This window comes from Anolis carolinensis, chromosome 1 (genome assembly GCF_035594765.1).
Source record: "Anolis carolinensis isolate JA03-04 chromosome 1, rAnoCar3.1.pri, whole genome shotgun sequence".
Taxonomy (NCBI): domain Eukaryota; kingdom Metazoa; phylum Chordata; class Lepidosauria; order Squamata; family Dactyloidae; genus Anolis; species Anolis carolinensis.
Genome location: NC_085841.1, coordinates 193,947,865 through 193,964,266, shown reverse-complemented (window position 1 = coordinate 193,964,266; position 16,402 = coordinate 193,947,865). Strand labels below are relative to the sequence as shown.

Below are 16,402 nucleotides of genomic sequence, written 5' to 3'. Positions count from 1 at the left end.
GGAATCTCCATGTGATAATTCCAAACATGGACAATGGGAGAAAACCTGAAGAGAGAAACATGTGTGATGGGAAGACAGAACTTGAAACAGGACAGTTAGGGATCTAACAGTATGATTCCTTTTGTTAGAGAGATAGTCCCCAACACTCCTCAAGGTCCATGTGATGAGGTTCATAGTATTAGACAACAGTGTTCAAGGCATCCTTACTGGCCTATTTTCTTCAAGTGTGGTGACAACCACTGCTCTATCTCTTGTCTCTGTAAGATGCAAATAGTAGTCTGCTCAAATTCTGTTTAAGGAATGGAGAGGCATCATCTTTGTCTCAGACAGTAAAATGTATTGGTCTGGTTCACTTTGTGAGGACAGTACGCAAAGTTTTCCAGGTTTGACGACTACCTTCTTCCACTATAGTCTGTGAGGCACAACCCAAACTCTTCAGTATCTTTTTCCAGTCTGCTGGAAAAAGTTATCTATAGGGCAACATGGGGGAAGGATGAGAAAAGGGAAATATCTGGGTCAATTGTTTGCTTTCTACTCATAACAATATTGGATTTTTCCTTATGGAGATAATGAAGCCAAGATATTAATGCCATAAAACAGGTGAAGATAATTGTGGCCCTCCATGTGATGAGTTAGGCTGGAACTCTCATTAACCAGAGATGAAGCGTTATGGGTACTGTTGTCCTAAAATGTTTGGAGGAGGTCCAGTGGTCCTTCAATAAATGTAAAAATGAAGATAAAGATGAATAGTTCAAAACCAGCTATCCTTATCTGCACTTCTAAACTTGAGCAAACATTTATGAAATAGGAAATTTTCAAGAGTTTGGTCAAACTGATAATTTGAATTGATCCAGGTTTACTACAGATTCAAACAAAATTATCCATGAAGTAGGTTTGTGAATGAGATTTTAATTTGCTGACATTTTACTCTCACAGAGAGTATCAATGACATTTGAAGGCCAAACTACTTAACTTTACAAATAATGGACCCTCAAGACTTTATTAGATGGATTTGTTCCATTTTCTTTCTTTTAAAAGTCATAACAGAGAACTCTTGCAAGGAAATGTTGAATGGCCTGCTCAAAACAAATGTTGTGGAGCTGTCCTTGCACTGAACCAAAATAAACAGAGAGGAGCAACAGAATACAGGCTATTTATACCATCAGTACAAATGAAGCAACAGCATATGTGTTGTAGCTTTAAACAGTCATGTATATGAAACAATTAAAACACCTGTAGGTATGGGTAAATGTTAAATTCAGTTTTGTAAACAAATCTATCCCCAAAGGACAAGCAACTCTAATCCCATATTTATCCTATTTTTGAGCCAAGTGCATATTATTAGTGTTTAGTGTGGTAGAACATGTTTTGCAAAAATTCTTGTGTGCATGAGTGTGTATGTAAGAAAGAAGTGAAACTCAGTAGTAGAGCATCTGCTTTGCATGAAGAATGTGCAAGGATCAATCTTTAACATCTTCAGATACAGTTAAGAAAAATACTGACTAAACCCGGGAGACTCACTATCTTATCACAAGGGTAAATGTACCCATTGTTCTACACTTTCACCACAATTGAGGGATGTAGCTTGCCAGATCCCATGATACGACATACATCTACTTCCAGCGGACCTCCATCCCTCAACTGTGATGAAATAGTCATAAGAGACAGCAATAAGAACATGGGAGGCTTCCCGTGTTCTCATTGAGAAGAATGGGGCAAGCACGGGAGGAAGCTGGTGGTGATGCTTCCTCCAGTGAGATAGGTAAGGGGTGATGCAGGGTGTGGGGTGACAGGTTTTCCATGCTGCCCGCCAGATTTACCATGCTGCATTGTGAATCTCCTTGCTATTGCCCACCATGTAGACCTCAATGTGATGAAATCCTCACTGACAGTCAGATGGCCCAGTGGTCTGATTCAGAGCTTATTACAAAAGCCTCCTTTTGTGTTACAATTGCATTGTCTGCAAAACACCATTTAAGTGCTTTCTTTCCTATCACATCATCAGAATAAATGCAAGATTGCAACGTCCGTCCACTCATATACTGCATTACACATAGTATTTTGGATTAGCTGCCTACTACATCCCTGAAGTCCTGCCAACCTACCCTGTTTCCCCGAAAATAAGACAGTGTCTTATATTAATTTTTGCTCCCAAAGATGTGCTAGGTCTTATTTTCAGGGGATGTCTTATTTTTCCACAAAGAAGAATTCACATTTATGGTTGAATTTTTAAAAAATAAAAAATTATTATCTACTGTACAGTAGTTGTCATCACAAACTAGCATAACCAAATTGTAAATCCTTTCAAGAATTTCTATATTATATTTTATTGCTATACTGTTTTTAATTACTGTTTTAAATTTCTGTTCGTATGTAAATTAATGTTGTTGTTGGGCTTGTCCTTGTGCAAGCTTCCCTTAGTCCCTTCTGGGAGATGGAGGTGGGATACAAGAATAAAGTTATTATTATATTATTATTATTTCTTGTTACTATCTTTATTTCCATGTACAACAATATATGGTATGTACATTTACTGATCCTGCATGCTTCCAAACAAAAACTTTGCTAGGTCTTACTTTCGGGGGAGGCCTTATATTTAGCAATTCAACAAAACCTCTACTAGGTCTTATTTTCTGGGGATGTCTTATTTTCAGGGAAACAGGGTAGCAGTTCGAAAACATGCAAAAATGTGAATAGATAAATAGGTACTGCTCCGGCGGGAAGGTAACAGTGCTCCATGCAGTCATGCCGGCCACATGACCTTGGAGGTGTCTATGGACAACGCCAGCTCTTCGGCTTAGAAATGGAGATGAGCACCAACCCCCAGAGTCGATCACGACTGGACTTAACGTCAGGGGGAAACCTTTACCTTTACCTTTTTTACATCCCTGAAGATGCTACCATCATGCCTTTTCATTGTTTGGCACACATACACACAACACACAGATTGCTCTCCCCATCGTAAGACAGTATGCCATTATCATGTTATAGCACTAAAATGTAGTCACAGTGTTGTAACATTACCCTTCCCCCATACTTTTATCTGATCTCAGCAAAGGACCGAGAGCTGCCTGAGATATGTAGTCTATGCCGCCATCCAGGTCTGTCCACCCCACAACTCCATTTGCCAGAACTTTCCCTGAACCTCAAAGGAAAGGCTGGTTTTGGAGCTGAGTACCGCCCTCTGAGAGCCATTGCAACAATTAATAAATTTCTTGATGTTTTCCTTCCCAAAGCTGCCTCTGACCACCCAAAATCAGAGTAAAAGCACAATTAAACTTTAATTGACCACTTTCCATAAGGAAAAAATAATGCAAATCTCCATTATTTAAATGGAATGGGATTGCATCTAATAAAGGGACTGTTGGGTTCACTTTGAAATAATCTCTTTTTCTGTTTCTTTCTACAGATTAAGATGTTTAGTGAAACAGCTGGAGAAAGGTGATGTGAACATAATTGATTTGAAGAAGAATATTGAATATGCCGCATCTGTATTGGAGGCAGTATACATTGATGAAACAAGGTAAGCCTTCAGAACATGAGGCAGTAGTATGATCTGTCTGGAGACACCTGTCAGTGTATCTGTTTATCTTACTGATTGGTTTATATAATTTATTGTAGGAACAAGTTACTAGATTTTGATGATTTAAAATTAATTTTACAATAATCCCTGATTCAGGATCATTTTATTTTTTTTATTTGAGGTCCTCATCACACAAATAATTTTAATGTCCTAGGATACTTCTGCTCCAGCTGAGCAACGGAGCCCCATGGTGCCCATCACACAATGTAGCCTCACTTCCGGTGGGGCTCCATTGCTCAACTGAGGTAGAAGTGTCCTAGGAAGCTGCGGCAGCAACACGTGAGATGGGGAAGTGTTGATGCCAGCTGGGCAGACTGTGGGACACTGGGATTCTCCCACTGCCTAGCCCATTTGTCACAGAGACTGGCGAATTGCCACAGGGGACTTCAATAATGTGACGAGGTCCTCAGTTGTCTTGAAAGGGAGGAGTCAGAAGTATCATTAAAGGAAACTTAAAAAAAACATGTGCAGTGGAAATGAAATTTGGTTGCTATGTTGTAAACAAGCCCTTATGATAATTTTGGTTAATGTATTATTATTTTGCTACTGAAAATTTTTCACACCTCTGTCTCCCTCTGGCTCTCATTGACATGTTCTACCCCATAGTAGTCATTCAAGACCACACTGTTTCACTGTAGGAAGGTGGAATGTGAAGAGTCTTTTTAAAAATAACACACCAACAGAACCATATGGGTTCTCAGTCTGGTGTAGGTTTGAATCAGTTTGTGTCATGTCGAATAAACAAGAGGTTTGAGATCCAGTGGATTCTTGGCTGCTTCATCCTGTTCAACAACAACAACAACAACTCTTTATTGATTAGTCAATTTTGACCATATCAAAACATGTGAAACATACAAAACGTACACACTTACCCATACATACAGTAAAACCATGTAAAACCATGTATAGATACAAAGCCTACTAGCCTACCAACCCACTCCTAGATAGTTGTGCAAATACAGAATAAAAAGATTAAAATTAAAATTAAAATGAATTATTTCCTTAAGGTAAGGTTTAAGCAGGGGCAAGGGTAAGTAAAACTAGTGGCTTGTCCATAGTAAATTTTAAATTTGGATTTTGTTATTGGCATTAATATCACAGCTGTCCGCTTCCATCTTCTCGCGGATGGCCAGCGCTTTTTGTGTAAAAAGGGTCAGTTTTAAAATAGAGTTTTTATCTGAACCCTGTAGAAGGATGTGCAGTTTCTCCTTATTCTCTAAATGAGTATGGTTCTCCAGCAGAGGGTCTAAATAGAGAGATCGAATCCTGTTGTAATAGGGGCATTTTAAGAAAAAGTGTTCTGAATCCCCCACTTCTGCATCTGCCTCACGGCAACCACAGGTTCTCTTCGTATAGGGGATATTCTGACGTCTACCTAGCTTAGACTTAATGTCGAGTTGCTTGAATCTAGCCCGGGTAAAAAGTTTTCTAATATATAGTGGAAATGTAAAAAAGAGGTAGGTTTCCACGCCCACGTTGCATTTAAATTTAGCCAGGTATGGAGTGGCTCTAGCTTGCGCTATGATCATAAGATCATTTTGTGCAGCAGTGTCAAGGGCTCTTTGGTAAACAATTGAGCACATTTTAAGCTTCATCCTGTTCCTGAAGCACCCTCCTGTCACATCCCTGAAAGGTCTACTTATTATGGCTGTGGATCTTCTGGTAGAGGCATTCTGATGATATGATAAGGAAGTATTGGCTTTCTGTGGATGCAACCACAATAGGACTCTGGGAGCAAAGGCTCCATCACATCAGTGTAGCCTTTCACTAAATACTAAAATCTTCAACCAACTTTAAGGTTGCTCCCTATGTTTTGAACCAGGAAACTCATGGTTCGAATGCCACTACTACCAGAGCTCAGCAATAATGTAGCAAAATGACATTATTTTAGCAATTTTATCTAGCGTGTATCTACACTGTAGAGGTAGTGTGGTGGAGTCTCCTTCTTTGGAGGCTTTTAAGCAGAGGCTGGATAGCCATCTTTCGGGGGTCCTTTGAATGTGATTTTCCTGCTTCTTGGCAGAGGGTTGGACTGGGTGGCCCATGAGGTCTCTTCCAACTCTAGGATTCTATGATTCTGTATAATGCAGTTTGGCACCACTTTAACTTCCATAGCTCTGTACTATGGAAGCTTGGTTGTAGTTTGTTGAAGCACCAGCACTCTGGGAAAACAGGATAAAAACTTTCCAACTCCCGTGACTCCATAGTCACCATCCTCTCCCAGAAATTAATTCTACAGTGCAGATGCATCTGTGGTCCCATATCATGACTTTGAAACCCTTTTCAAATGAGGAGAGTCTTTACTGGAACTGAACAGCAATACTTTGTTCTGTTATTCTGACACACTGTCTCTGATTACAACTGTGATACATTCACTCTTTTGTAAAACAGAAATTTGTTTTACTTTTTCTTTTATCCCAAGCCTAGTAGAAACTTGAATTTTATTGAAAATGTTTCACAGCTAATTTCATGTCTCATTTTTTTACTGCCTGAAATCATTTTTTAAGGATTGCCATGCAAATGAAACTGTATCTAGTGTTAGACCAATTTCCAGCATGTTTACCTAGGTTTTACATTTCACTGTCTTAACCTTTTAACATTTTATTCAGAACTGAATGTGCTTCTGATGCTGGCCGCCAAATTGTCTTCAATGTCTCTTGGAGATGACGTATCTGTCTGCTCCTATTTCCTAATTAAATCTAAGGTCTGGTCTTTTCATAATTCCAGGGAGCCAGATTAGGTTTTATATAAATATATATTTAATTTGCACGACCTTATTGCTTATATATGCCCAAATTAAACACTATACATCTGGAGTTAATAACTGGGTGAGGGAAAGCCATAACTTTTTTGTGATTTACCTCTACTGATAAATAGAAGTTAATAATAAAAAATAGAAAACATTGCCCAATAGTTTTATATTGTTTCTTTACAATTCGTCATGATTTATTGTGAGCCAGCATGGCATAGTAGTCTGAAGGCCCTTCCACACAGCTATATGACCCAGAATATCAAAGTAGAAAATCCCACAATATCTACTTTGAACTGGGCTATCTGAATCCACACTGCCATATATCCCAGGTCAAAGTTGAAAATTTGGGATTTTATTCAGTTATGTGGAAGGAGCCTGAGTATTGTTCTACAACTCTGGAGCCCAGGGTTTGAATCTTCACTCAGCCATGAAAACCACTTCGGACAGAAAACTCTGCAATAGGTCCACCTTAGGATTGTCATAAGTTGGAAGTGATTTGAAGGCACACTACAAAAACAATAATTATTCATTAGTGATATTTCTGTCATTATAATCCTCCAGTGAGCTCAAGGTTACATATATGATTCTATTCCTCTGGACTTTATACATATGACAACCCTACAAACTGAGCCAAGAGATTGCACAATTTTGTGGCTAAGAGGGGACATGGACTTATATCTCTTACATCCCATTCCACAGCTATAGCCTAGCCACTATATACCAAATTGGTTCACTATTTGCTGTTGTCATTGTTTTATTATGTCACAGCCTACTACAGCTTATTTGTATTGGATGATAAATCCCCTTTGATACCAAGAAAGTATCCCCCCAATGCAAACAGCAGTGAGGTTGAGAAATTTTGGAAGGACCACAGCAAGGAGAAGAACAATAAATCCTTCCTCCTCATCTGTAGTACCCTTTTCCCACAACGGCTATTTACACTTTGCACTAATTTTACTTATGAATTATTCACCTGAAATTAATGACACACTTACCTTTGCTCTGAAATCCACAAACCAGAGGCACAAAAGGAAATGACAAAGCCTTGTTAGTGTGGGACATGAATTAACTGAAGACAGCTGTTCAGTAAACCTGGTAGCAACTGCTCTGATTGTTGGCACAATAGATGGCCTAATTTCAGGCAATAACTCCTTCTTTTCAAGTTGCTGCTTTCTTTTCAACCCTTTTCTCTGCATTTTTCGTTATTTCTTTTATTTGAATGATGTGTTATTCTCTGTTCCCCTAGAAATGGGCCATAGAATCACCCTGGAGTACCTAGAAATGCCCAAAGCGCTCTTTTGCCAGATTAACAAAAATGGTTTTTCTACTTCATGGGATTCCTGCAGTTCTAATCCCCACAAAAAGTAGAGCCTCTGCTGTGATAGTTTTTAGTCATACATTTAATGTTTTTTTTAAAAAAAAATAATCATTGTATGACATCTTTGGAGCCTTAGTGGATGAAGAAGTGAAATTTACATAGATAAATGGACCTCTGGTCCACTCCCACCTTATTTCAGAGGAAGATTTCTGGCAGGAGTCATGTTTCAGCAGTAACTAGGGATGTATGGATCTTTGCCTACTTTTAACAATTTTCTCTCCAGTGTAAAAAAAAAAGCCAGCAAAAAAACTATTTTCACGTCAAATCTTATTCTGCACAAAATTTGCACTTGGTATTTTTGCACAGAAGCAGCAACAAGAATTCATGGTCACTGTTATGAATGACTAGACTACAGTTATGCAATCATAGCTGCTTTGTATTCATGATCCTTACATGTTCAATAGCGTAGGGAATAAGTAAGGATCATGAAAGTACGGGAGAATTTATTTATTGGGCATCAGCTGCTGTGAGTGACTGGGGTCTGTTGTCATTTTGATTGGGATGCAGCAGACTTACATTCCCACCCTCTCCCACAAATAATCTTCTGTAACAGGAGGAATTATGACAGAGATCCTGCTTCTTTCTGTTATGCTGAAAATTACTGGAAGAAGGTGGAAGCCCCAGGCCCCTTCGACACTGCCATATAATCCATTTTATCAAAGCAGATAATCCACATTATCTGCTTTGAACTGGATTGTATGAGTCTACATTGCTATATAATCCAGTTCAAAGCAGATAATCTGGATTTTATATAGTAGTATAAAAGTCTCCTGTGTCATGCATTGAATGTGATTTTCCTGCTTCTTGGTAGGGGGTTAGACTGGATGTCCCAAGAGGTCTCTTCCAACTCTATAATTCTATGATTTTATGATTAACAGGAGAATAGACCCCTGTTACTTGCAGTGATTGCTGCCTGGCAAATTATAATTCCTGTGGCTGTACTGGGAGACACCACCTAGCTATGTAACTAAGGCAGTTAAATTGTGACATGATTGATTTAGAACCTCAACCATCTTCTGCATTGCAGACAGAATTTTCTGTGGAGAACATACAGTGTTCGGTGCGAGAAAACATGTGTATACTTTGTGTAAATCTGAAACTGCTAGAATTTTCACCAGTCCAGGATTCTTCTAGTCAGAGATCATTAACAGTTGAGGGACATTCTTTTCAACTATTTTTTTCAATATTTTAACAATAATCTTCCAATAAGAGTAGCAGGGGAGTCCTTTCTGTCTGTCAGTGTCACACATGTATCACTTTGTGTTTTACCATATACACCAAGCAGGAGTGCTAAATTACAACACTGTGTCTTCCTCAGAATGGGGTATTCTAGGCAAGATAACTACATTTGAATTAGAAGATTGTGTGACAAAAGTTTGCACAAAGAAGCATTAAAGCTTGCTGAATGTAGCAGTATAAGAGTTAAATACTGTATATACTCGAGTATAAGCCTAGTTTTTCAGCCCCTTATACTCAGGTGAGGATCCTGATTGGCTTATATTTGGTCAGCTTATACTCGAGAATACAGTAGAGTCTCGCTTATCCAATGTAAACGGGCTGGCAGAACGTTGGATAAGCGAATATTTTGGATAATAAGGAGAGATTAAGGAAAAGCCTATTAAACATCAAATTAGGTTATGATTTTACCAATTAAGCACCAAAACATCATGTTATACAACAAGTTTTACAGAAAAAGTTGCTCAATACACAGTAATGCTATGTAGTAATTACTGTATTTACGAATTTAGCACCAAAATATCATGATATATTGAAAACATTGACTACAAAAATGCATTGGATAATTTTTTTTATTTTTTTATTATTAAACTTATATACCGCTACTCCCGGTTTGGCTCAGAGCGGTTTACAAAAATAGATTAAAACAATACACTTGGCTTTAAAATAACAATAAAAACAATAAAAGCAACAATAAAAGCAACAATAATCCAGAATGTTGGATAAGCAAGTGTTGGATAAGTGAGACTCTACTGTATATGGTACATTTATTATTTTTCTCTATTATTATTGGTATTATTACATTTATTATTTTTCTCTATTATTGCTGCTACTATTACATTTATTTTACTCTATTTTATTATTAATAATACATTTATTATTTCACTCTGTTATTATTTTATTGCATTTATTATTTTACTCTATTTATTATTACATGTATTATTTTCCTGTATTTATTATTATTATTATTATTATTATTATTATTACATGAATTATTTTACTCTATTATTAAAAGGATACATAAGGGCATTTACATTGAAGAAGATGAGAATAATAGTTTAATTAGAGTTGGACAGCCTTATCTTAAATTTGAGCTTTATGTAAATATTCAAAAACATTTAACCTACCGATGCCTCAATTAATGTAATTTTATTGATATCTATTTTTATTTCTGAAATTTACCACTCTCGGCTTATACTTGAGTCAATGTTTTCCCAGTTTTTTGTGGTAAAATTAGGTGCCTCGGCTCCATAATTGGACCTCATGCAGTTCCTGGGCTCAGTGTTTTAAGTTACAAAGGTGGAAGAGGGGAGGGGAACAGATTTCCTGAAATTAACCATGAAATGAGGATGATTGGGAAAGTCCTCAAACTCATTTTCTGGCTGAAACAAGTACACTACATTTATCCGAACAGATATTTCATGTTGGATTTTATGGCAATACAGTAATAAATGTCATTGACATCAGTGAGGCCTGACTTCCAAATAATTTGATTTATGCTCAGAATGTACATGAATTAAAAGCAACGCCCTCGATCTTTTTAATATACTACTAAAATTGACATATTACATTTTACATTGACTTGGAAAGTTCTTGGTGCCTCTGAACTAGTTTTATTACCACATACTGGAACTATTAAAATATATATTTTCAAGAATTCAGAGAAGGCATTTGAATGAAACACTTCTCACAATTTCTCCAGCTGTTTCCGGGCAACAGTTAGCAAATAATAGCAATAGTTTTGCTGTTATCTCGCAATTATATAAATTGGGAAGAAGGTAGAAAAAAGATCCTGCACAGATAATGATGTGATAATTCTCAGAAACATTGTGAATTTTGGTGTTTGGTGGTAATCATTTGTAATTTAAGAGACCCGGGGGAGATGTTGAAAAATGGTTCTCAGAACTTCCCTGAGTATCCTTCTTAGTAAATATTACAAACATGTTTATTGTTAATTGAGAAAGAGCATTTCCTAAAGGCCAAAGTAGGTAAAATATTATTCTTAACTAGTCATTTTCACATGTTCTGTTTAACATTCTGCAATCTTAAGGGTTACAGATAAATAATAACATTTGTCGTAATGGATATGCATTTGTGTGTGTGCCAAATTTCACTTTCTGAAATAAGAACTGCCAGGAAAAATTAAAATGAAACTGTAGTGATATCCAACTCTACAAAGCAGTGAGCCCGAATACTTTTGAGCCCTGTTTTTGAAGGTAGAATGGGATATAAATAAGAAGGAAGGGGAAAAGAAGGAAAAGCAGAAGAGGGAGTAGAGTGAAGAGGAAGAAGAGAAAGAAGTACAGTAGAGTCTCACTTATCCAACATAAACTGGCTGGTAGAACATTGGATAAGCGAAAATGTTGGATAATAGGGAGGGATTAAGAAAAAAGCCTATTAAACATTAAATTAGGTTATGATTTTACAAATTAAGCACCAAAACATCATGTTTTACAACAAATTGACAGAAAAAGCGGTTCAATACACAGTAATGTTATGTAGTAATTACTGTATTTACGAATTTAGCACCAAAACATTGCAACATTTACTACAAAAACATTGACTACTAAAAGGCAGACTGTGTTGGATAATACAGAACATTGGATAAGTGAAGCTTGGATAAGTGAGAGACTACTGTAGAAGGTAAGAAAGAATAGGTGGAAATGGATGAGAAACAAGAAGGGGGTGGAGGAAAGAAAAAAAGGAGGGGGAAGAGGAGGAGGAAGAGGAAAAGGAGAAGGATCCTTGAAATAATATTTCAAAGAAATCTAAAATAAAATACTGATGTACACAGGAATAATTTCCTGATCGAGAAGAAAATATGCACATACAGTAGAGTCTCGCTTATCCAACGTAAACGGGCCGGCAGAACGTTGGATAAGCGAATACGTAGGATAATAAGGAGAGATTAAGGAAAATCCTATTAAACATTAAATTAGGTTATGATTTTACAAAATAAGCACCAAAACATCATGTTATACAACAATTTTGACAGAAAAGGTAGTTCAGTACACAATAATGCTATGTAGTAATTACTGTATTTACGAATTTAGCACCAAAATATCATGATATATTGAAAACATTGACTACAAAAATGCATTGGATAATCCAGAATGTTGGATAAGCGAGTGTTGGATAAGTGAGACTCTACTGTAGAAAGAAAATTATGGGGAACAAAATCACCATTAATCTATGCCAAATAAATCAGTACTTGTGCAGTATACTAAGAGTATAGAAGGTTGAGTTAAAAAGGAAATCTGTAAATGTTTACATAGATTGACACTTAGAAAAGCAATGAAAAGGGGTTATATTGTGCCTCAAAGGCATGCGTTTCAAACAAGTCATTTAAGGCAAATACTGGGGAAAAAGGAAGAAAAAGATGAAACTTTTGATCACCTCAATGATTTGTACCACTAAATTGCTCAGATTGAAGAAAATAAACACTATGATAAAGCAACTGCAATGATACATTAGAAGATATGCAAAAAGTTGATAGGAATATGTGCCTGAAAATGTTGAAAATGGACAAGTAAAAAGCTCATGGAACTTCAGGATTCTACCAAATAATAACAATCATCATTATCATCATCATCATCATCATCATCATCATCCAGCATAACTATCGTGTTTGCTGTGTCATACAATCAACAGCATCCACCGCGGTCCTTTTTATCCTGGGCGATGACCGAGCCAGTATAGACTTTGTTTTGGTTTGATTCTCCATAATGCTAATGGGTTAGGTGCTCTTGGTTCCACTCCTCAGCTGAGACCTCTCTGGCTTGGTTGGACCTGCCGGTAGTTACACTACTGCCAGCACAGCCCTCAGTCATCATTGGAGCAGTTAAGCTCCACCACGTCAAGGTGGCACCTGCGGGGGGGGGGGGGGGTGATAAGCTGATAAGGAGAAGACCTGGCTATGGCTCACGAATGGGACCCTGAAGAAGGAGACAGAAGGCCTGATCCTTGCAGCCCAGGAGCAAGCCATCAGAACAAATGCAATTAAGGCCAAGATCGAAAAATCAGCAGATGATCCAAAATGCAGATTGTGCAAGGAAAGCGACGAAACCATTGATCATATCCTCAGCTGCTGTAAGAAAATCACACAGACAGACTACAAACAGAGGCACAACTATGTGGCCCAAATGATTCATTGGAACTTATGCCTCAAGTACCACCTGCCAGCAGCAAAGAACTGGTGGGATCACAAACCTGCAAACGTATTGGAAAATGAGCACGCAAAGATACTGTGGGACTTCCGAATCCAGACTGAGAAAGTTCTGGAACACAACACACCAGACATCACAGTTGTGGAAAAGAAAAAGGTTTGGATCATTGATGTTGCCATTCCAGGTGACAGTCACATTGATGAAAAACAACAGGAAAAACTCAGCCACTATCAGGACCTCAAGATTGAACTTCAAAGACTCTGGCAGAAACCAGTGCAGGTGGTCCCGGTGGTGATGGGCACACTGGATGCCGTGCCAAAAGATCTCAGCCGGCATTTGGAAACAATAGACATTGACAAAATCACGATCTGCCAACTGCAAAAGGCCACCCTGTTGGGATCTGCGCGCATCATCCAAAAATACATCACACAGTCCTAGACACTTGGGAAGTGTTCGACTTGTGATTTTGTGATACGAAATCCAGCATGTCTATCTTGTTTGCTGTGTCATACAATATAATAATAATAATAATAATAATAATAATAATAATAATAATAATAATAATAATAATAATAAATGACATAGTGCAATGCTGTGGAACTATGGGAGTTGCAATTTTATAGTTTCTTTAGCCTTCTTTGCCAAAGAGTGCTAGTATCTCACCAAAGCCCTGAATTTTGAAGCATTGAGCACTTCAGGTCCCAGTGTGAAATGAAAATGGACATTCCCTGCTACCTTTGGAGTGTTAATGCTAGCACCACAGCCAGGTAAGCATGAAGGAAATCATCAATGTGAGAGGAAACCACCACAAGGCACTTTCCCCAGCACCTACATGAACAAGAAGAAGCCCTTGGAACAGCACACACACAGAGAAGACTTGTAGATAGCTGTAAACCTTGTTATTTGTGTATACTATTAGTATATGCTATTACGTTTGAATAAAGAGTGCAAGAACTTTCCCCAAAACATTGAGATGCAGTAAGTGAACACTTTGAGTGATGTTGCCTAGGTAAATCCATGGTGTGTCATAAGGGCTAAACATAGGAGTCCCCAGCTAGAAATATAAAGTGTCAGTTATGTTCCTTAAGTACCCTGGACCCCATTACATGTGTCTAATATATGTGTTTTCCACTTTTAAAGAAAGTAATATCTTTTGGTAGAAAAATCAATAAAGCTTGATTATATTGTTCCTGAGGTTTTTCAGTGAAGAAAGGGGAAATTGGATCCTCCTGTTTGTTCAGATCAAAATACAGTAGAGTCTCACTTATCCAACGTTCTGGATTATCCAACGCATTTTTGCAGTCAATGTTTTCAATACATCGTGATATTTTGGTGCTAAATTTGTAAATAAAGTAATTACTACATAACATTCCTGAGTATTGAACTACTTTTTCTGTCAAATTTGTTGGGTAACATGATGTTTTGGTGCTTAATTTGCAAAATCATAACCTAATTTGATGTTTAATAGGCTTTTCCTTAATCCCTCCTTATTATCCAACATATTCGCTTATCCAACGTTCTGCCGGCCCGTTTATGTTGGATAAGTGAGACTCTACTGTAGTTCCAGATCTTAATATTTCTTTGCTAGGAAATTTTAAAGTTTTAAATTCTAGCTCTATATAAGCACAGGATTCCAGCCCAACAGATGAGCAAAGCAATTCTTACACAAAGAAGTCCTTGCTGTAGCGGGTTTAGGATTAGGTATGAGTTGGCTCTGATGGAAGACATTTTGCTGGTAGAATTGCAGAAGTGTTCTGTTGGCTAACACTCTCCCCCCTCCCCCCAAAAAATAGATGTAGGGGTAGGTCGATGGAAGAACTGAGTTATCTCAAAGACACATCCATGGTCCTGGTACAAAGATGGGTCAAGGTGAGAATATTCTTGTATATAGAGCTATGGATTCAACTCTGTTTCCAAGTGTTGGCTCAGCTGACCCCTGACCATCTTAGCTTTGTTCATAATAGTTCTGAGACAGAAGGAGAAGAGGCAGCTATAGTTTTTCTATTCAAACAATGTTTTTGTTAATATCAATTGTGTGTAGGGAAGCCACCAGATAATAATAAACCAGATAATTTGAAAACCAAATTAGATGGATTGATTTGTGATCCTCTAGCTGATGTATCAGCTTGTATCCTCCTTTTCCATTTTCTCTTTTTTATAATGAATAATTCTATTATCATAGCAGTGAAGTCCTTTTTAAAGTGCTTCAGATGTTATTTCCCATTTGCTAGCTGAAGTGCTACTAATGTCCTTCTTCTTCAATGATCTTTTGAGAGCAAACAATATTAGAGAAAGGAAATATAATCAGTTCTTCAAGCTGAGAGGTGAGGCACGACACTCCTATGGCCTTTGAAAATCTATTTCATTGTCCATTTCCTGGAATACATTAGGAGCAAATGAGAAAAATATGTCACAAAACAGAGAGGAAGAGAATTCCAAAGAGAATACCCAAGCTAATCCAATGTCACATAAACAGGATTCCTTTTCTTCTCCCATGGACTAAACAATAAAAAAACAAAAACAAAAACTATTCGCTAAAGAACTTCAGCAAACTTCTAAATTAAATTTGTAAGGGCCACAGCAAATCTAAGGAATTTAAAGGAAATTCATTTGGCCTGTACTGTCCATTCTTTTCATGAATGCATGTCATTCTTTCTTGCTTGTCAAGATGCTAGTAGTGGTTACCTTTTTGAGCACCTTGGCAGTTCGTTTTGATATTTAAGGATTAAATAAGGATAAGACTTTGATTCTTATTTCTACCTCACTGCATTACATGCCCAATTCTTCATAAAACCATGATAGTTGCACTTTATTTTTTATTTAGATTGTTATCCTCTCCAAAGAGGTATGGGATGGTAGTGAATTTTTTTTGGTCTCTGCTTCTACAGTGTACCCTCACTTATCGCTGGGGTTAGGTTCCAGGACCACCCGCAATAAGTGAAAATCCACAAAGTGGGGACACTATATTTATTTTAATATATATATTTAGTAGTTATACACTATTTTAAGTCTTTATCAACCAATCGTATGTTGATAAATTGCCTCCTTCTCCTCCCATTGCTGCTTGCCTCCTTTTCTCTCCCTTTGTCTTCTCCTTCCTTCTTTCCTTAGGCTGTAAATTGTAATTTTTATGATTTATAATAGTCTTTTAAAGTTTATTAAAAAACCGCAAAACAGCAAATCCACAAAAAGTGAACTGTGAAGTAGTGAGGGAACACTGTATAAGGATTTTTCAATGTTCTACTGTTCATTTTTGCCTGAGAAATAGGAGTTGCATATCTGTTTCC

General features: G+C 37.3%; 1 protein-coding gene across 5 annotated transcripts in view; it reads left to right on the top strand.

The window, feature by feature from the left end:
- The window catches only part of pde1a (phosphodiesterase 1A), a 241,411-nt gene that overhangs the window by 160,810 nt on the left and 64,199 nt on the right, over nucleotides 1–16,402 (top strand). For all 5 annotated transcript variants that reach the window (XM_062963250.1, XM_008115488.3, XM_062963264.1 and 2 more), the window contains exon 2: nucleotides 3,410–3,523. In XM_062963250.1, the coding sequence (XP_062819320.1) occupies nucleotides 3,410–3,523 (114 nt within the window). The remainder of the gene's footprint in view (nucleotides 1–3,409; nucleotides 3,524–16,402) is intronic.